The following is a 23,217-nucleotide window of genomic DNA, read 5'->3' as shown; positions in this document are numbered from 1 at the left end:
TTACGTAAGGGCTTATTCACAAATCACGCGAGTTTCGATTCGTACGACAAAATCACGACAGATCACGGGTGGGCTATGGCAGGCAATGAATCATGAATGAAACAAAGAAAAAATATCTACCACATGAGAGAGATACTTTTTCTCGTTTTCGTTATGAAGATTTTCATATCGCACTTCAAAAAGTAACCGAAAACATCTCGCATGATTTGTGCACAAAGCCCTAATGTACTTGTTTAACCAACATGCACCTAGTTTATTTCTAACAATTAAGTAATTTACATCCTCAAAAATACTGTCGCAAACCGAATTGTTCGTGTTAGAACAATGACGGTAGGTCGTTACGGTGCCCGTCATGGGTTGGAGCGCAATCATTGTACGATCTAATTGTTATTGTGCTGAATGTCCATCGAAACATAATGTTATGCTCATCTCACATGAGTTCCATCGTCCTGACTGACCGAACGACTGTTCCTGCACGTATTATCGCGACGTCCAATCAAAGAGAAAAACAGAGATAAAGCGCGAGATTGCAAAACGGCCACGGTATTTGAACATCCGTATATTTTATTTTATTGTACATGGAAACAAAATGGACAGTGTATACTTATTTTGGTGCCTGTTTACACTCTCCTGTGTAATTGCTCAAGATCCTACTGTAACTTTACCACAAGGACGGATTGTTGGGGTAAGTATACATAAGTATAGGGTGGATTTCAAAAACTGGCGAAAACTCAGTAAGCTAGTTAAGGGTAGATGAAATCATTACATGATCAAGTACGAGGGCGGTTCGAGTAGTCAGTGACTTTATGTAAAACAAAAATCATTTTAACATATAAACTTTTTAATAACAATTCTGAACTCCTTGGTAGCCGGCACTTTTTTTTTAAAGGCGGGGCAATATAAAAGTTGTTCAGGCATATGTGAAATATGATCGGAAAATTGTTGGAAAATGGAGAAAAGCGAATTTCGTGTGTTAATTAAACATTACTTTTTACGTGGAAAAACTATTAAAGAGACTGAAAACTGTTTAAAAAAATATTATGGGGAATCTGCTCCTTCTCATGGAATGGTACATAAGTGGTTTACAGAATTTCGTTCTGGACGTACCGCTACCAATGACGCAGAACGCTCTGGAAGGCCGATTGAAGTGACCACTGATGATGTCGTGAATAAAGTTTACTATATTGTTTTGGATGAACGTCGAGTGAAGATTCGTGAGATAGATGAGACTGTACATATTTCATCTGAACGAGTTTTTCATATCTTGCATAATATTTTGAATATGAAAAAGCTTCCCGCAAGATGGGTGCCGCGTTTGCTGACAGCCGATCAAAAACGACTTCGTGAAACAACTTCCGAGCAATGCTTAGCCAAATTCAAGCGTAATCTTAATGAATTTTTACGTCGGTTTCTGACGGTAGATGAAACGTGGATCCACCATTATACGCCAGAGATGAAAAATCAGTCAAAACAGTGGACTTCTGCTAATGAACGGGCCCCAAAGAAAGCGAAAACCGTTAATTTGGCAGGAAAGGAAATGGCCACTGTTTTTTGGGACAGCCAAGGGGTTATTTATATAGATTATTTAGAGAAAGGTAAAACAATACATGGCCCCTTATTATGCTACTTTGTTGGAAAAATTTTCGCAGTATTATTAGTCCAAGGGTTAAAGCCAGGTTGTTCAGTGACACATCCAGGCGGTTTTGTTTTTGGTAGGTTAATAATCAATAAATATTATAACTACCCGAAAATGTACAAATTGTTTGTTTATTTTTATTTAGATACAGAGTATAAGGAGGTTTTGCGTGTTGCAAATGTTCCTTCAATTAACATCTCCAATAATTTAACAGTTTTTTTATTAATAAAATGTTTCTTGTGTCTAATATCATCACCGTCAACCGGAGAAATCTGAACCTTTTTATTTGTAGTGCAAATTATCTCATATATGTACAGGGGCGTAGCTACTGCCGTATCTGCCGTATCAATTATACGGGGCCCCCGGGCCACTCCTAAGGGCCCCCAAACAAATTTTTATACGGGGCCCCGCCAAGGCACGCTACGCCACTGTATATGTATGTACCTATCGTATGATTGCGATTTTTCGTTTAGCTATATCTTTTCCATATTCTTGTTTAACACATGAAAAAATATGGAGTAATTCCTTCACCGACAAAGTACATATAAAAATATTCAAAATTTTGTCACGAATCGAACGAGAAAGTATACAATGTGTTTGTACACGTATAGTGCAGCTATTATTTGGAGTAATTATTATTATACTATACGTGGTTAACGAACCATGTATGGTATAATATTAATTATAATGAGCTTTATTTTCTTCCACACATACTTAAAAAAAAAAACAAGATAAATATAGAAATTTAAATAAATAATAGAATTTGACTTAAAATTTAACTTTAAAAATATGTGGGCCCCTTTCGGGTAAAAGCCTCCCCCAAGGTATTCCACTTCTCTCTATCTTGGGCTGTCTCTAGCCATTTTGAACCCGCCGTTGCTACTAATTCATCTGACCATCTGCCACGTGCCACGTGGTCGACCTTGGCCGCTTGAGCCTTGCGGCCCAGACCACTTTACTGTTTCTGAATCCATGACTATTTTTTTGGTAGTCAGAGGGAGTTGTTTTCCCAGATATACGTATAGTACCTATATCTACGATGAATTTTATCGACAAATCACCCCCATGCCTGTTTTTCTCAACCATTTTAAAAATGCACACCTTCAAAGTTTTATGGCGCCAAACACGACTGAAAATTTTTCAAAAAAAGTAGCATAATAAGGGCCATTTATTGTTTTACCTTTCTCTAAATAATCTATATAAATAACCCCTGGCTGTCCCAAAAAACAGTGGCCATTACTTTTCCTGCCGAATTAACGGTTTTCGCTTTCTTTGGGGCCCGTTCATTAGCAGAAATCCACTGTTTTGCCTGATTTTTCGTCTCTGGCGTATAATGGTGGATCCACGTTTCATCTACCGTCACAAATCGACGTAAAAATTCATTAGGATTACGCTTGAATTTGGCTGAGCATTGCTCGGAAGTTGTTTCACGAAGTCGTTTTTGATCGGCTGTCAGCAAACGCGGCACCCATCTTGCGGAAAGCTTTTTCATATTCAAAATATTATGCAAGATATGAAAAACTCGTTCATATGAAATGTGTACAGTCTCAGCTATCTCACGAATCTTCACTCGACGGTCATCCAAAACAATATCGTGAACTTTATTCACGACATCATCAGTGGTCACTTCAATCGGCGTTCCAGAGCGTTCTGCGTCATCGGTAGCGGTACGTCCAGAACGAAATTCTGTAAACCACTTATGTACCATTCCATGAGAAGGAACAGATTCCCCATAATATTTTTTTAAACAGTTTTCAGTCTCTTTAATAGTTTTTCCACGTAAAAAGTAATGTTTAATTAACACACGAAATTCGCTTTTCTCCATTTTCCAACAATTTTCCGATCGTATTTGACATATGCCTGAACAACTTTTTTATTGCCCCGCCTTTAAAAAAAACTGCCAGCTACCAAGGATTTCAGAATTGTAATTAAAAAGTTTATATGTTAAAATGATTTTCGTTTTACATAAAGTCACTGACTTCTCAAACCGCCCTCGTAGGTACTCAATATACTGCCACCTATTACATTAGATAGGTTGAATCGTGTTTAAAAAATGAAGTTTTGTATGGTGATCTCTTTTTTGGGATAAAATGTCCACCCTAAAACATTACTTTTGTTTTATGTATAAAAGCTTATTGGCACCAACTGCTCTAGGAGCATCATATGTTTACCTGTTCTTAGTTAAGAAAATAATGAATTCAATTCCAGTCTTCGTCACCTGAACCTACTTATTGCTATATGTATTAGGTCCTTGTTGCCTATATTAATTATGGGAACGTTGGCCATCACCTCTCGCTGCATACAATTTTATTATGAAACCATTGGTGGGTGTTCACACATACACGTAATATGATTTCTGTTTAGTTCACAAATCGTACAGATTACAACTTAATGGCTCACATCGTCATCGGGCCTCTAAAACGTAGTCCAGTGGTGCGGATATGCTATCGGCCGATCGCCGTTAGTGTTTTATGCCTTACACCATATTTTCATAGAGAACGTAGATTTAAAGTAAAACGCGAATTTCGTCAGGATGGTACACTTTTCCAAGATGGCTGTGATTCCTCGAGGTCCCCACATGTCAAATGATGTGGGCATGAAAAAGAGGCCTTTAATTGATTAACATACCAAATTTCAGGACTGTTCCAGGGATATGTATGAGGTTTATCCTATTCCGATTGTGCTAAAGGTTTTCCCCAAAAATCCAAATATACCTACTTATTCCAATTAATACAGCTTTGATGATTCATTTGATGATAAGTCACATTTTTGGAATGTGCAATCTAATTTGAATCTTTTTAGGGTTCCGTACCAAAAAGGTACAAAAGGAATCCTTATGATGCGACTCTGTCCGTCCGTCCGTCCGTCTGTCACATTGCTAAATATCTCGAAAACTACTTAAGCTATCGATTTCAAATTTGGAATATTTATGAATAACGCTAACCCAGACACATTGGTATGTTATTTTTTTATTTTATTAATTATGGTGAATGCCCAATATAAAGAGGGGGCAAAATTTCAAAGTCTAGTTACTAGTACAAGTGGAGTATCATTTGAAAGAGCTCAAATTGAACATTACAAAACAATTTTTTTTCTTAGTGATATAAAATTGACTTATGAAGGAAAATGTGAAAAAAATACCCCCCCCCCCCCCCTAATCTCCGAAGTGTACCAAAGAAAAATTATGAAATATTTACATAATAATAACATTATCATAAAGATTACAGGAAAAATAAAATCAGACCTCTACCTTGATAACTTTTTTAATAAATAAATTAATTTGCAATTTAATCCCGTTTGCGAGTGTTTATTATACTTGAAATTCCTATGAGATACAAAAGAGAAGAAAAAAAACAATTGATAAAAAAAAACATTGATTGAATGATGATGTAGAGGCAGACAATAGATGGCCTTATCGCTAAACAGATTTCTTCCAGTCAACCTTTGGATAGCGGAAACAGAGAAAGTAATCGAAAAAGATACAGATTCTAGTCCAAGTCTGTCAAAACTTGTCCGAATCTCTTTGTTATTGTCCCTACTTATAGGATAAGTAAAGACATTTTCTCTTCATATATATGTATATATATCTTATTAATCTTATTTAGTCAGCTGTTAATATAAAATAATTTCAGATAAGGGTTTACACAACAAGTTCATCTTTAACTCCTGTCGAAGTTTTCTTTGGAGTTCCCTACGCTGCTAATGATTTTTCTTCGGCTTTTACACATAGATTTGCTGTAAGTGTCACAAAATTGATTGTTTGTTTGTTTGTTTGTTTAAACTTTATTGCACAAATTTACAAAAAGAGTACAAATGGCGGACTTAAATGTGGAACGTTGGAGTATCTATACATTTGAATACCATTTATTATACTCAGGCCCCTACACGACATCCTGGATGGAGTCGTACATTTTTTGCACACAAGATGCCACAGCGGTGTCCGCAGTTGAACGATAGTGAAAGCGACAACTTCAGTGAAAATTGTCTTTTCCTTAACATCTGGACACCACGGGTAATAATTGAGAATTCCATCAACCTTTTTTTAATCTTATTAAATAATAACTTATAAACTTTAACGTGTAACGTTTTTCAGAAAGCGAGCGGATGGTAAATCTTTACCGGTGATGGTGATATTGTATAGCGAGTCATGGTCTCGCGGGGGAGTGACTTTGCCGTGCCAAGAGCTCGCTGCAGAAGGGGTGGTAGTGGTAACCGTAGCGTATCGCCTCCACGCTCTCTCCTTCTTCACACTGGGCTCTATCGCTGCTCGCGGAAACCTCGCCCTGCTTGATCAATATTTGGCGATGTTGTGGGTTCGCGAAAACATAGCCGCTTTCGGTGGTGACCCAACCACAATAACCCTCTTAGGGCATTCAGCGGGTGCTGACAGTATATTACATCACATTACGTCACCACGTGCGATTGGTAAAACTTAAAAAATATAAAACCTGGTATTTTAAACTAAACTGATAAATTATTAATCCGTTTGCTTCTTGTATTGACAGGTTTATTTCAGCGTGCGATAGTGATGTCACCTCGTGATATATGGCAGGCCTTGGGTGAAGATATGCACTATAATGCCACGGATGCTGAGAAGATCTCGCGCGAGTTGGCTAGATCTCTAGGCTGCGCAAGTGTTGTAGACTTAGAAATAATTCGATGCTTGAGAACACGCCCCTTGTCTGACATATTAGCCGTATATTCGGTAATTTCACGGTTACATGTTTTCAATATTACTTAAAAGTGTTTTAAAACTCATATCGGTATCATCATTGACATCTTGTGAAACAAAATCTGTCTTTCTGTATGTTGGGATATACTCGAAAACTACAGAATGGATTTTCATGCTGAATGCGTTTTCACCTATCATTAGAGTGATTCTTAAGGAAGGTTTAGGTGTATAAAGTGTTAAGGTTCTACTCGTGCTAAGGTAGTCATTTTTATAAATTTAACGCATTTTTCAGAATTCAAAATGGAGCAGTGTGATGCGTCCCGTACCAGATCATTTTCTGCCGGAATCGCAGTATTACCTACCGAATTCACTTTCGGTTGCACTCTCGGCTACTAAACAACCAACCATACAACTTGACCTGCTTTTAGGAACAACTGACCTTGAAGCCATTAACTACAACGGTTTGAATTTCATATATCTGTAAAATTTCGGTCAAGGTTCAGTAAATACAAATGCAATCTGTGGCAAATCGCTTTCCTCTGTTGCAGACGGACAATATGATGAACTATTGAAGCGTGGAGCGGCGTATGTTACGGAATATGCTGACACTAAAGTTATACCAAAACTGTTGCGAATGTTTTCATTGGATAAGTCCGATGCAATATCAGTGGTAAATTACTTATCTATCTACTATTAACTGTTTTATTAATGATTTTTTCACTTAGATAAGTAGTAACTTTTCGAATGCTAAAGTTCTTGTGTATAAAGAATGACCACCCATATTTCCAATCCGCAGCTATCCGAAGCGATTCGTTGGGAATATTGGGGCCCCATGTCACGGGGCTCTGAGGGATCTGTGTTGGCCCGCGTAGAGGCAACAGGGCGCACAGAGACAGCGGCCACATGGGGGGCGGGAGGCGCGTTGCTTGCCGCGCGGCTGGCACGTCGCGTGTCGCGCCTGTTCGTGTACCGTTACTCGCAGCCCAGTGGGGTCGACCTGCAAGGAAGGCAGATCAATTATACAGGTAATCACCAAGCTTTCTGTCGTGTTTCAATCGCCGGAACCTTTCTATTGCTGTTTGCTGTTGGTATTATGGTTCATAATTATCATGTTGCATGCTTCGATTTTCTGACTCTTCTGAAGTCATTAGATTAGGTACAGTGAATTCTATATCATCTCACGGTACATTTTCTCAAATGCTTTCGAGCATTTAGGCAGATATTTGATGAGTGAGGTAATTCATTACTGTCGAACTATAGAGTTAGGTTTCGACATTAGGAAGCCCGAACGGAAGTGTTTTTATGGTCCCGTAGTCAACTAGGAACCCTTATTTTTATGAGACTAGTAATAACAGAACTTCCATCAAGAAACTAGTAATAACAGTGCGTTTCTTAACATAAATACATAAATCAGAGGAAATAAATAAATAAAACGTCAATTTTCCTCTACCCTAGGAGCCGTACACGGAACAGATTTGGTGGCCCTGTTGGGTGATGCTTTGATGCTTCAAATAGCGCGACGGCCAGCGACTAGAGATGAGAGGAGAATTTCTTCAGTGTTTCAAAAGTACATCACCAACTTCGTAAAATTTGGGTAAGTTAAAAAAAAAAGTTAAGATTTGGCTGAAAAAAGTCAGACGTAGACCGAATACTACACTTAAATCGACCGGGATATAAACCGTGATTATCTTGTATATTGTTTTGATTGAGATCCCGATATTTAGACGCAGTTACATGCATCTTGTTCACGGGTAACTGGAGATAGCGGGTGGGTGTCAAAGTTGTGTACCGACCAACCAACCCAACCAACCACCAACCGTGAATCATTCAAAACTGTTACTTAAGGTCAGTTGTCCCAAGCTGTTGTTACTTACGCAGTACGCTAACGGCTGGTGTTCGCGTTTAACGTTTTTATGTCCCTATGTCTGTCTGTCCATCCGCGGCTTTGCTCGGTGGTCGTTAGTGCTAGTAAGCTGCAATTTGGCTTAGATAGGTATATAAATCAATCACGATACCTAACTAAAAGTGGCAGAATAAAAAGTGGAAAAAAATATTTTTTTAGTATGACTCCTAAAGGGATAACAACAATTTTTCACTTCAACTCTATCGTGTGGGATATCGTTGGATAAGTCTTTTAAAACGAATAGCGGACTTCAACAACTATTTTTTCTATAAAGTAAATATCTTCAGGAATAATCGATTCTAAAGAAAAAAACTGGCCAAGAGCATGTCGGGCCACGCTCAGTGTAGGGTTCCGTAGTTACTCTTCCGTCACAATAAGCTAAACTGGAGCTTAAAGTATAGTAAATTGTTAACCAAGGGATGAAACGGTACCTTTCACCTGAGTTAAACAAATAGGCAAATTTGCATAATCAGTACCTAATTAAAATAAGTCTTTTTACTATGAAGGGAAAACTTTTTGCGATAACTCAAAAACAGCTGAACTGATCATGTCCGCTATAGTTTTCATTTAATGTCTTTCTTAAGCTCTACTTTCACGATTTTTTTCATATTTTTGGACCTATGGTTCAAAAGTTAGAGGGGGGGACACATTTTTTTTTTCTTTCGGAGCGATTATCTCCGAATATGTTCACTTTATCAAAAAATGTTTCTTGAAAACCCCTATTAGTTTTGAAAGACCTTTCCAACGATACCCCACACTCTAGGGTTGAAGCGAAAAAAAAATTTCACCCCCACTTTACGTGTAGGAGAGGTACCCTGAAAAAAATTAATTTTTTAGATTTTATTGTACGACTTTGTCGGCTTTATTGAATTATATATCCATGCCAAATTTCAGCTTTCTAGCACTAACGACCACGGAGCAAAGCCTCGGACAGACAGACAGACAGACAGACGGACATGGCGAAACTATAAGGGTTCCGTTTTATGCCATTTGGCTACGGAACCCTAAAAAGAGCGTCTGAACTGTGGGTGCAAAAAATATGAACAAAATCGTGAAAGTAAAGCTTATAGTACGGTCGCCAAATCTCAAAAGCCCTCTAGAAACACGATTTAATTGACTCGGCTCGGCCTTACCCACAACCGGTATCAATGTGTTCGGACAGTTCTCCTGATCACCGTACATGCGGTAGTAAAGCGGAAAAATGGTGGAGGGGATAGTAATGACGTCACAAAGATGGCGGCCGGACCTATTCTTTTTGGCGGTGTATCTCGAAAACCACTTAACCAATTTTAATCATCGAGGTGTCAAATAATAGCTTATATTATGGAGATTATTTCCTTTTCTACAAACATTTACGTGAAACCTATAGGAAAAAAAATAATCACAAAAAACAGTTTTTTTATAAAATTATTATTTTTTATTTTGTAAAAATCTCCGTAAATATTAGCATTTCGCAAATTTTGTTTAATATAAAACATATTGCTTCATTATCAAGGAATATAATGAGCCTTAAAACATACAGATCGAGTAATAAACAATGAAGCTACACTCATTTATTTGCGCATGGGTAACGATAACTGGCTTTTACCGGTCGAAACTGTGGTGACTGTTACGATACGTATTGAATGGAATTTATAGAGTATCGGTTTTAATTAATGAAATTATAATTAAAATTATAAAAACCAGACACAATAATGTTACCTTACTTCGACGTTTAGTCTCTTTTTTCGTCTTAATCATAGGTAGGTACATATTTCTTTTTACTTAAAATTTTTATACAGGGTGAACTTTTAACCAAGCCGCTCCGAGGCCAGATTTAATTGACTCAGCTCGGCCTTACCCACAACCGGTATCAATGTGTTCGGGCGTTTCTCCTGATCACCGTACATGCGGTAGTAAAGCGAAAAAATGGTGGGAGGGGATAGTAATGACGTCACAAAGATGGCGTCCGGACCTATTCTTTTTGGCGGTGTATCTCGAAAACCACTTAACCGATTGTATTCATCGAGGTGTCAACTAATAGCTTATATTATGGAGATTATTTCCTTTTTACAAACATTTACGTGAAACCTATAGGAAAATAATAATCACAAAAAACATTTTTTTTTATACATTTGGTTGGTAGGTTTGTCTTATGTTTTAAAGCAGTAAAATCTTTCAAGTCGAAACACAGTATAAATATACATTTTGTTGTCTAATCTAAAAGTATGATGTTCATTGTTTAAGACTGATTAGTGATTACTGAATTAAATAACATGCTATTTGTTATTTTTGTTTTATTTTTTAAATCAGGTATTAATTTATTCACTATGTATCACTATACAGGCAAAATGTGTATCATAGTTGGTCTGTAAGTACTTACTACTTGTGTCGAATATAGGTATAAGATGAAATTTTAACCACCAGCCATACTCTGCGCAGTGACTTTACAGGTCATACTGAACAACTTTTATTATGGGACTAATGCCGAATCACGCAAGAAAATTTGGATCTGGAATGACACCCACTGGCTGTGCCCTACCTCACAAAGCGAGATGACATTCACAATGCCCATACCTCTCTTTTGGACGTAGTTTAAGGACGTACCCGGGTCCATGACGCATGCTCGCCACACCGCTGCTTAAAATAAGCTGACGCACCGTAAATTGAACTGCGTAAAAATCGCAAAAAATATCACACGGAGATCTTATGGCAGACACCGTACCGGTGACGTAAAAGACGCAACTGTTTTGCGAACAAAAAAGATTCGCGTGAAGCACGTCACTGCGATTCCGTACCGTCACCGTTTTTTAAACAGCGGTGTGGGGAGCATGCGTCAAAAACGGTACGCATACGACGCGTCACTGCGATTCCGTATCGTGACCGTTTTTTAAGCTGCGGTCTGGTCGCACCTTGTATTGTATTGTATTGTATTGTATTCGGGCGATTTTTCCGCAACTCGACGACTTGCGCCTATTTTGCGTGATATGTTGGGGGTGGGCTAGTCCTGCCAGCCCAGCTCCTCGAGGAATCCTATCAAACCTTTGATGTTGAGTAGGACCTCGGGGAGGTCTCTCGGAGATCCGAGATGTTTAGCCCTGTATGGAGTCACTCCGCTGCATTCCAGCACCACGTGAGAGGCTGTTTCTTCTGTCTCCATGCAACCTCGGCACGGGACTGTCTGTGACACCTGTTGTGAAAAGATGTTTGTTAAATAGTCCATGACCTGTTATGACACTGGTTACCATACTCAGTCGGACCTTCCCTAGTTGCAGGAGCGCCCTTGTGAGTTTTCCGTTGATGCCAGGCATGGCTTCTTTTGCCTGTCTGCATCCAGTCTGGTTCAGCCAGTGTTCTGTGTGTAGTTTCCCTGTACGTGCCAGCAGCATTGAGCGTACCTTGCTAAATGGTATCGGAAGAATCGGTTCCGGACCAATCGCCCCCGCATTCGATCCTTGCCTGGCAAGCTCGTCCGCAGCATCGTTACCTCGGGATCCACTGTGTCCCTTGATCCATTGTAGGGTGATCTTGTTATTATGACATACCTCCATTAGTCGTTCGTGGCATTCGTGTATAAGTTTGGATGTAACTATATGGCTATTTAGAGCCATTAAGACTGCTCTACTGTCGGAGAGTATGCGGATGGAGGATCCTACTACCTTCCTTGCAGTGATGGCAGCCGCCGCGTTTATGATGCCCATGCACTCAGCTTGGAATACCGAGTTATGGGCTCCTAGCGGAGTGGTGATCGACATGTTCAGGTCTTCTGAGAAGGTTCCAGAGCCCGATCCGCTGTCTGTTTTGGACCCATCAGTGAAGATTCTCAGCTCCCGGGGATTGAGTCCTTCATGATTGTCGTCCTCATATAACTGTATTTTGTACCTTTTATCGAAGATAGCTTGTTTGTGAATCCGGTCCGTGCCTGACCTAAGCACTGGAAATTCGTCATACACCTTTTCCAGGCATTTTGTGTGAAGAGCTCACTGTGATGTTAGACCATATCTTGAGGGTTCGCAACCTTACCACTGAGAGACTGGCCTCTTGCTGTATGTGTAGGTGCAGCGGTGGAAGGTTTAGCATGACCTCCATGGCTGCAGTCGGGGTAGACCTCGTGCAGCCAGTGGTGGCCGCGCATGCGAGCCTTTGAAGTCTTTGTAGTTTGTCTCGTACGTTGCCTAGGTTTGTTCTTGGCCACCAAACCAGAGCACCGTAACAGAGTAAGGGGCGGATTATCGTCTTATAGAGCCAGAGGGTAATTTTCGGGTTGAGTCCCCACCTCTTACCAATCATCCTTCTGCACTGCCAGAAGACAACTCCCGCCTTGTCTATCCGTTTGTTGATGTGGTTGTTCCAATTGAGTTTATTGTCGAGAGTTAGTCCTAAGTACTTAACTTCATCGGACAGCTGTAGCTCAGTTTGGAAAAGTGTTGGTCTGGTAAAGTTGGTCGCACCTTTATATGGGACAGTCAAAATTTTTTTCGCGATTTCGGAATTGGTCCCATAGTAAAAGTTGTTAAGTATGACCTATAAAGTCGCTGCGCAGAGTATGACTGGTGGTTAAAAGTTCACCCTGTATAAAAATTTCAAGTAAAAAGAAATATGTACCTACCTATGATTAAGACGAAAAAAGAGACTAAACGTCGAAGTAAGGTAACATTATTGTGTCTGGTTTTTATAATTTTAATTATAATTTCAGTAATTAAAACCGATACTCTATAAATTCCATTCAATACGTATCGTAACAGTCACCACAGTTTCGACCGGTAAAAGCCAGTTATCGTTACCCATGCGCAAATAAATGAGTGTAGCTTCATTGTTTATTACTCGATCTGTATGTTTTAAGGCTCATTATATTCCTTGATAATGAATCAATATGTTTTATATTAAACAAAATTTGCGAAATGCTAATATTTACGGAGATTTTTACAAAATAAAAAATAATAATTTTATAAAAAAACTGTTTTTTGTGATTATTTTTTTTCCTATAGGTTTCACGTAAATGTTTGTAGAAAAGGAAATAATTTCCATAATATAAGCTATTATTTGACACCTCGATGATTAAAATCGGTTAAGTGGTTTTCGAGATACACCGCCAAAAAGAATAGGTCCGGCCGCCATCTTTGTGACGTCATTACTATCCCCTCCACCATTTTTCCGCTTTACTACCGCATGTACGGTGATCAGGAGAACTGTCCGAACACATTGATACCGGTTGTGGGTAAGGCCGAGCCGAGTCAATTAAATCTGGCCTCTGAGCGGCTTGGCGACCGTACTATTAAGTGCCAATTACATCCTCACTTTTTAGGGTTCCGTAGCCAAATGGCAAAAAACGGAACCCTTATAGATTCGTCATGTCCGTCTGTCTGTCCGATACTGTCACAGCCACTTTTTCAGGCCTGATATCAGACTCGATTTCGGGCCCGAGAAATAATATTTTTCCGTTTCACCTAATATTCAGCACATCGTTATCGTCGCATTTGAAATGTAAAAAAAATGGTTCATATGCAAAAATATAAAACGAGTGAAAATTTTTGGTAGGTAATTAGAGACAAAGTATTTTTTACATTTCAAATACGTAGGTCACTAGATAAGTTTTGCAATAGACTAATATTAAGCAATGAGGTGGCCTATCGCGTATATTTTATAAAACTACTTATATTTCCATGGACAATGTTTGGCCGGAAAAAAATTACTTTATAAAGTAATTTTTAAATTTTTAAATTTACTTATTAAAAAATTGATTTTAACTTTAAAAACGTCGGCGTGGGTTAAGGACGATTTACGCATATTTTATTCAACATTTTCATTCCATACAAAGTTAAGATTTTTTTATAAGTAATTTTTAAAAGAAAGTAAATCTTATCCGGCCAATAATTGACTATGGATATACGAGCCCCAATGCAGAAGAGTTCGGCTACTATTTAAAATTGAAAGTAACTTTTTTTCAAAGTCAAATCTAGTAAGTAATTTTAGTAGCATAGGAGCAAGAATTTAAAAAAAAGTGTTGTAAAATTAATCAACTTTATTTCCTATATAATACAACAAAAAAATATTCATGTATTACAATAAAAAAATACAATTCTTCTATCAACTACAACGCATAATAGTTCGGCTATCGATCTTGAGTACGCAAAATAGTTCGCCTACCACTTAGTTGTCTCGCCTTTACTCTTAAGAACAGCCTTGATCCTCAATGGCATCGTCGCTACCAACTCTTCGCACTCTTCTGGGGTTATAGACTCCCAGACAGCAACGATTTTCTCTTTTAAATCACTTTTTGACCTCAATGGAAAAGTGCGTAATTTTTTTTTTCATTTTCCACCACAATGTTTCAAGTGGCAAATCTGGACTATTCGACGGCCACTCCATAGTGGGGATTCCTTTAGACATAAGCCAAGTCTTCGTGGTCTTCGCAGTATAGCAAGATGCCCCGTCTTGTTGAAAAGTGTAGACATTTTCATATTTCAAGCTTGGAATAGATGGAATTAAACTGGTTTTCAAAATGTCCTGGTATTTCACTGCATTAACAGTCCCTTCTACAAAATGCAGGCGGCCTACCCCTTGTGCCAACATGCAACCCCATATCATCACAGACCCAGGAAACTTCACTTTTCTCTTAAGGCAGTCCTTGATGAATGCTTCGTCTTTATTTCGAACGATTTTTTTTCGTTCGTCGCCGACAGTTACTTCGAATTTTTATTCATCACTCCATATTATTTGACGCCATTGCTCAGTAGTCCAGTTGGAGTGCTCGCGAGCGAATTTCAGCCTCTTCTTTTTCTGTAACTCCGTTAGTAAAGGTTTTTCCTTGGCCGTGTAAAAACCATATCCCATTCTTTTGAGAACCCTTTTGCAGGTATCCACTGAAACGTCTCTCTGGATCATACGAGTATCACGCCATTTTACTGTAAGTTCCCCCGCACGAGCACGGCGGTTTTGTTTGATAATTTTCTTTAAAACTCGGTTTTTAGCTGCACTCGTCATACGCGGTCGACCAGACTTCTTCAAACACGAAATTGTGCCGTATTTCTTGCGATGCTGGATGATTGACTGGACAGTAGATCTTGGCAGTAATAAATCTCTGGCGATTTGGTTGGTAGATTTTCCACTCTCACTACTGGAAAAAATTATAATTTTCCTGACTTCTTCTGTGACTGGTTTTCCGCGGCCCATGTTGCTCTAAATTACTTATAATAATGAAAAAATACTTGGAGTATGTACTTATATATGAACCCTTTGACATATTAAATGACAACGGGTTCCAAATTTATTTGAATCATTTTTATTAGGGTTCCGTAGTCAACTAGGAACCCTTATAGTTTCGCCATGTCCGTCTGTCTGTCCGAGGCTTTGCTCCGTGGTCGTTAGTGCTAGAAAGCTGAAATTCGGCATGGATATATAAATAAATAAAGCCGACAAAGTCGTACAAAAAAATCTAAAAATTTAATTTTTTTGAGGGTACCTCCCCTACACGTAAAGTGGGGGTGAATTTTATTTTTTGCTTCAACCCTACAGTGTGGGGTATTGTTGGAAACGTCTTTCAAAACTAATAGGTGTCTTCTACAAAATTTTTTTGATAAAGTGAATATATTCGGAGATAATCGCTCCGAAAGAAAAAAAAATTGTGTCCCCCCCTCTAACTTTTGAACCATAGGTCCAAAAATTATGAAAAAAAATCGTGGAAGTAGAGCTTAAGAAAGACATTAAATGAAAACTATAGCGGACATGATCAGTTTAGCTGTTTTTGAGTTATCGCAAAAAGTTCCCCCTTCATAGTAAAAAGACTTACTTTACCTAATTAGGTACTGATTATGCAAATTTGCCTATTTGTTTAACTCGCGTGAAAGGTACCGTTTCATCCCTTGGTTAACAATTTACTATACTTTAAGCTCCAGTTTAGCTTATTGTGGCGGAAGAGTAACTACGGAACCCTACACTAAGCGTGGCCCGACATGCTCTTGGCCGGTTTTTATTTATTTGAGTAATAACATTAAAGAGGCTTAACGCTAGGCATGTACAAACTACTTTGCATCAATTTAGAACCTGCCGAACTGTTTTGTGAAACCATACATGAATGAATATACCTAGGATTTTTTTTTCTTACATTGTATTTATTGTGCAATAGTGTAAAAGCAACGTTGTATTTATGGAGTATAATTGTATTGTAGAAATCGTTTGCTGCTAATGCCTTTCTAGAAATAAAACGAGTTGATATAAGATTCACATACTTAATAATCTATGACTTGACGAACTCTTCTGCATTGGGGGGGCTCGTATAGTTTTATAAAATATATGCGATAAGCCACCCCTTTGTTTCATATTTGTCTATTGCAAAACTTATCTAGTGACCTATGTATTGCTATTATGTTTATCAGGCACGAAATCGGAACTGATTTCGGGCCCGAAATCGGGAAGGGTGGATGTAATTGGCGCTTTAGTAAAAACTTTCAATGAAAACTATAGGGAGCGTGCATGAACTGTAGGAGGCAGCACAGGAGCCGTCAGATTTTTGGCGCGAGGCGTAAATGTGATGTTTATTGTTCTGATGTAGCCCACTAGATGGCAGAATCTACTATGCACAAGAAAACACATGACGTGTAAATGTAAATGTTTATTGTTCCTATTCAGGCCACAAGACGGCAGACCCTCCAACGCGCACGGTCCCTTTAGCAAAGTTTTTGAGTCATTGCAAAAAGTCTTCGCTTTCCGATTTTCCGAAGATGAAAAATTACTTAGTTGAAGAAGACCGCTATGCGTTTTAAAAGACCTATCCCTGTTTGTTCAAATATATACAACTGCAAAGGTACTCCCTTTGTCCCTTTTGCTGCTGACTGTACAAACAGCAACACTCTTTACTCTCCATCGGTGGACCTATAGGCCTTTTGTAATATGGTCAACCGGTGGACAGTTAAGGGCGATGGTACATGATGCTTACTAATTCAAGACATTCTACTGTGACGGATGTGTAACTATGGCCTGACATGCTCTTGCCCGTTTTTTTTTTAAGGGAAGTTTAATTGTTCAACGCTTAGTAATTTTGTTGACTCTGCTCAATGCGGTTGGTGCAACTGACCCTTATAGACACTGAAAATGCCTGCAATGGCATTAAAGCTCCATAATTAAAAACCTGTTGTGATGTCTGGTCGATGCAGGTCTCCAGGCCCCGAGGAGTGGCGCCGCTACCGCGCCGGGGAAGCGTATGTGCAAGAATTGCGAGCGTGCTCGACGGACGGTTGCGATGCAGGCGCGGACGCAGGGCGAGACCCCGCCTTTTGGCTCCAGCACCTGCCGCGACTAGCTAGCTTATTCGAGGCTGGACATTCCGAACCGCTTACTTTGGAGAAAGGTATCCCCTCTACTTAGGTAGTAGGATTATGAATACCTACATACTTAGTCCTTATTATTTTCTCCACTAGACATCGCAACAGGCAGGTACAGTCAACGTATTTATATATCGACACGCCAAAATATTCTGTAGGGTCAGGTGGGGTAAATACAGGGTACAGACACGGGTAAAAATAAGACAAAGTTTTTAACACTCAAAAACTTATTCTATCAAATATTTATTGTGTGAAATTTAATAAGCTTTCACTTTGCCTCACACAATATTCATATTACACCAGGGGGGCGACACTTAAAAAAGTAGTTAACATTAGTAAAAATGGCGGCGGTTTCTATTAATGGCATCCGATAGGGAGCGTGTATGAACTATAGGAACTATAGGAGGCAGCACAGGAGCCGTCAGATTTTTGGCGCGAGGCGTAAATGTGATGTTTTTTGTTCCGATGTAGCCCACAAGATGGCAGAACTTACTATGCACAAGAAAACACTTGACGTGTAAATGTGTCTGTTTATGGTTCCGATTCAGACCACAAGATGGCAGACCCATCAACACGCACGGTATTACTTTACTCTTAGTATTACACACTACAAAAAAAAAACAAAGAACAAAAAAGTCGCATACTTTTTCCTATGCCGTCTGACCCCCGTGGTCCCCGAAGCTCAAATTTAAAGACACGCAAACAGGGATCCCAGAAATTGTAGGTGTGAAATTTGATTACTGTCACTATTGGTTGAACCCCATTTAAGACCTAAAATCTGTTTTTGCAATAACATTATTTAGCCCTAAACATTTTTCCTCCGTTAATTTTAATAACTTTGTATTGCATAGCACTCGTGTACTAGTTATGGATCTATTATTGATGTCTATTTTACGTAAATCCGCTTAATAGTTTAGGCGCTAGAAGAAAATATATGATTTAATATTCGGAGTCCTCTAAAGGCGGTTGATTTAATTTTTCTTTAATAAAACAAGTGTATACAGGTTATGAAGGGTAAGAGGAATCCACCGATAAGTCATTTAAAAAAATCCGTCCAGTATCCTAATCTACAGGGTGTACTGAATCATCAGTACTTAAACCCATAACCCTACTTTCTGGTTAAGTCTTAGTCGAGTCAAATGTTAATATTGGGGTAGATCACGTACAAATGTTTAGTTAAAATTGGAATTCATATTCCTACAAGTTTCCTATTAAGAGAATATCCTCTGAAAGGCGCTAAATCTGGGTTCAACAAGTATTTTCTATAGCAAGATGTCTTTTTTCCGCAAATATATCTAGGACTTTTTGCGTAAAATTTAATAAGATTTAATGTTGCCTTACACCATATTTTCATAGAGAACGTAGATTTAGAGTAAAACGCGAATTTCGTCAGGATGGTACACTTTTCCAAGATGGCTGTGATTCCTCGAGGTCCCCACATGTCAAATGATGTGGGCATGAAAAAGAGGCCTTTAATTTATTAACATACCAAATTTCAGGACTGTACCAGGGATATGTATGAGGTTTTTTTTTTTCTTTATTCCGAAAAGGTAAGTATTTGACCACAATCTCACCTGATGGAAAGTGCCGATGTAGTCTAGGATGGAACATGCTTACCTAAAAGATGTCTATTCACTCTCGATTTAAAAAGGTCCAAGTTATACTGGACTGGGAATAGATTTGCAGGAAGTGAATTCCACTCATTAGCCGTTCGCATGATAAAGCTGGATGCGTAGCGTTTAGTGCGAATCAGTGGTAAAGTAACGACGTAAGGGTGAAACGCAAGTCCGCGTCTAGTCCCACGGTGGCAGAACGGAGATGGGGGGATAAGATTATGTAATCCCATCGCACACTCCCCGAAATGTATCCTGTAGAATACCGATAAACAGGCTACCTTTCTACGGTGTTCTAGGCTCTGCAGTCTAACCTCTACCAATCTCGCATCCCCAATAAGCTTCCTAGCGCGTATGTCTATAGAATCTAGGGTGGCTAGCTGATAATTGGCGGATCCATCCCAAAGGTGACTGCAATACTCCATACACGACCGGACTTGAGCTATGTAAAGCTGAAGAAGCTGCCCCGGTGTGAAGTACTGCTTGACCTTAGAAAGGACGCCTAATCGTCTAGCTGCAGATTTAGCCAGATTCAATATACGCCCCGAAGCTCAGGTTAGATGAGATACTTATGCCAAGTAGCTGGAGATGGTTGGATATCGGTACGGATACATCCCGGAAAGTCGGAGTCAGGTCGAAAGGACTCCGTTTCGCAGAGAACAGACACGCCCGTGTTTTGGTAGCGCTGAATTTGACTAGGTTTGCGTCGCCCCAATCGGATACCACCTTAAGTGTCAAATTCAGACGGTCTACCATAGCCTGTCGATTAGATTGGACTTCCTCTTTTTTGGCCCAAGCATTGGAGAGATATCTGTCCACGACAGTGCTGTCATCGGCATACCCAAAAGTATCTGGGACTAGCATGTCGTTGATATGCAGCAGAAATAAGGTCGCGGACAGAACAGAGCCCTGAGGAACACCGGCATTAATAGCCCATTGGTCAGATGTGTAGCCATCTAACACGACCCGGATGGAACGTTCACTCAGGAAATTCTCAATCCAGTTGCACAGGCCGGCTGGTATCCCATATGCTGGGAGCTTGCTCACCAAACTTGCATGCCAGACGCGGTCGAATGCTTTAGAGACATCGAGAGATACCGCAAGGGCTTCACCGTGCCTCTCAATTGCCTCGCTCCAAAGATGGGTAGCATGCACCAGAAGATCTCCAGTCGAACGACCCCCGCGGAAGCCATACTGAGGTTTATCCTATTCCGATTGTGCTAAAGGTTTTCCCCAAAAATCCAAATATACCTACTTATTCCAATTAATGCAGCTTTGATGATTCATTTGATGATAAGTCATTTTCGGAATGTGCAATCTAATTTGAATCTTTTTAGGGTTTCGTACCAAAAGGTACAAAAGGAACCCTTATGCTGCGACTCTGTACGTCTGTCTGTCTGTCACAGTGCTAAATATCTCTATAGGTGATGCCCAATATGAAAAGGGGGCAACATTTCAAAGTCTCGTGACCTAGTCTCATTTGAAAGAGCTCAAATTGACCATTCCAAAACAATTTTTTAGTAGTTAAAGAAATTTATTTATGAAGGAAAATGTGAAGAAAATAACACCCCCCTCCCCCTTTATCTCCGAAGTTTAGCGAAGGAAAATTATGTTTTTTTTTTACATAATATTAACATTACTATAAATTTTACAGGAAAAATATAATCAGACCTCTCTTAATAACTCGCGCTTGACCGGTTTTTTTTACATTAAAACTATACAGTATATTAAAATTTGACGTATACCAATCCGCAAAATGACGCTTATTTATAATAAGTTCAATTATATAACTTAGAAATAGAAACTAAATATAAAAATAAATAACACTAAACGTAAAATAATTTGCCACGGTGCACTCACTGATCCAGTACGGTGCGAAGCTATGGGGACGCTGTGCAGAGTGGGAAAGGATATTTCGTTTCCAGAAGTGCGCGGTTAGGATAATCGCCCGGGTCCCGCACAACACTCCTGCACGATCCTATTTTATAAAACTGGAGATACTGACTTTACCAGCAATAATCATCTTGCAGGTGGCTGTGTATGTGAGGTCAAACCTAACAGCCTATAGCCTATAAAACGCATAGCATGGTACACAAGTACAACACACGTAACGCCCACAAGCTCGTCGGCGTGAGCTATAAAATGGCCAAGTCCGCCAAGCTCACCTACATCATGGGGCCCGCCGTGTACAACAACCTGCCCGACAGCATCACCAGCGCCCAGAGCTTAGGCAGTTTTAAATGTCGCCTCAAACGTTGGCTTGTTGAGCACCCGTTTTTTGATTATGATGAATACCTAAATTTTCACAAAAAGGATGTCAAGTAATTCTTATTTTTATATTATTAGAAAGAATGTGATGTTATATGTATCTTTAATTAATTTTATTTATTTGTTGACGGCATATTTAAATATGTTCCATTCTTCCATTTTTATAACGTGTAAATTAACTTTATGATTAAATTACTTATGACTTATAAAATACTAAAAAATATCCCTGTGCGGCATGGTGCCGTAGATGCTTGCGGCATGTCCTCGCTGTATTGCAAGACTAATTAATTCTTTGAGCGACGAAGCTGCCAGCTCTGATGCGGAAGCCGGTGACCTCTGCTAACCTTTTGGAAAGTTCATTCATTTGAATCTTAAATCCGAGTGCTAAAGTTTAAAGTCTATTGACGGGTATGATGTGGTCGCGTATAAATCGTACTATGCCTGGAAAAGGGTTAAACTAGAATTAAATCTAGTAAAGTCAGACCAAGCTAAGTTCTGACTCTAGCTGTCCTCAAAGGCCCAATGACGTAACGGAAGTAACCTGTATAGTCGATACTAGGTAGTCTGGGTACATACATTTAAAAAATGGACTTTGGGTATCTAGTCTGTTCAACCTGCACCGTTGTTGTGATTTACTATTATACTTAATTACTGGTGTTATCGCAGGTGAAAGTCGTCTGCGCGGCGGCGTGTTCGCACTGTGCGCAGTATCCGCGTTGTTGCTGCTGCTGCTGTGCGCGTGCGCGCTCGTGCTGCGGAGAGAGTGCGCGCGCCGCGCCGACCGCGACGACGACTCGCATCACTCACATCAGTGATTTAACTGCTTGAATTGAATATTTATATACCTTTTGATTTCTTTAATAAACCTTATGTTTCACATATTTTCGTGTTTATTAATTGCGAGGGGTAGAGTAAGTACTTATAATTATACCTACATATAACAATAACGGTATAAATAAACATATTACCAAATTTTAAAATTGTATATAAACACTTAATCTACTATATACTAAATTATGTTTTTTAAGTGTTTAGTACCTGGGCGACCGAGCTTTGCTCGGTTATAACTATTTATTGTAATATGGTGGTGTATAGGTGATAATCTTAACTACATTTTTTTACTAAATTAAACTTGTCTAAAACAATAAAAATTAAAAAATTATATATAAACTTGAACATATAAAAAAAAAAAGTTAAGTAGTCACCGGGCGAGATTCGAACCCGTAACACTCGTTTCTAGCCGTCCGCGTCTTAACCCGCTGGACCAGACGGACAGTAGCCGGTAACACGAAATTAGCGATCATATGATCTGCGTCAAAAGAAAAACGCATGAAAACTCGAAAACACGCGTTTTCCCAAACATAAGACTAATCTAGATCGATTGTATACCCACAAAAAACCCCATATATCAAATTTCAGCGAAATCGTTAGAGCCGATTCCGAGATCACAGAAATATATATATAGATATATTGAAGAATTGCTCGTTTAAAGGTATAAGATAACACGATTTAACAAATACTTATTGATTAAACAATCTGCTGAAATTATATATATCCATATTAGTATATTATTTTCTAAGTCCGTGCATATATAATGTTTTAATAATGTGATCCCAGCTTATTTTAAAAGAAAAGATGACAGCATTCCTTCAAAACTTACTACAACCACCGGAACTATCGACAACATAAAGGAAATTTGTGAGCACTTTAATACCTACTTTGCTACAATAGGTCCGCAGTTAGCTGACGAAATAAAATCACAAGATCTATATAAGGCAAGTGCTAGTACATATAATACTAACATTGCTAACGGTAATACTGACAAA

At 39.0% G+C, this 23,217-nt stretch overlaps 1 protein-coding gene across 2 annotated transcripts; it reads left to right on the top strand.

The window, feature by feature from the left end:
* The first annotated feature begins 79 nt into the window (after positions 1-79).
* LOC133519018 (carboxylesterase 5A-like) lies at positions 80-22,272 on the top strand. Of its 2 annotated transcripts, XM_061852876.1 has the most exons (11): positions 80-685; positions 5,269-5,373; positions 5,514-5,648; positions 5,734-6,061; positions 6,142-6,341; positions 6,601-6,769; positions 6,857-6,978; positions 7,105-7,333; positions 7,764-7,902; positions 17,343-17,536; positions 22,058-22,272. In XM_061852876.1, the coding sequence occupies exons 1-11, from the start codon at positions 590-592 to the stop codon at positions 22,204-22,206; spliced, it is 1,866 nt and encodes a 621-aa protein (XP_061708860.1). In that variant the 5' UTR covers positions 80-589; the 3' UTR covers positions 22,207-22,272. The 2 variants fall into 2 exon arrangements, with proteins under 2 accessions (XP_061708860.1, XP_061708861.1); XM_061852877.1 differs by lacking the exons at positions 80-685; positions 5,269-5,373 and having other exon boundaries at positions 5,730-6,061.
* Positions 22,273-23,217: the final 945 nt, after the last annotated feature.

The sequence above is a fragment of the Cydia pomonella genome, chromosome 6 (assembly GCF_033807575.1).
Source record: "Cydia pomonella isolate Wapato2018A chromosome 6, ilCydPomo1, whole genome shotgun sequence".
NCBI classification, from domain to species: Eukaryota; Metazoa; Arthropoda; class Insecta; order Lepidoptera; family Tortricidae; genus Cydia; species Cydia pomonella.
Note: the sequence above shows the minus strand (reverse complement) of the source record. Positions and strands in the feature narration are given on the sequence as shown.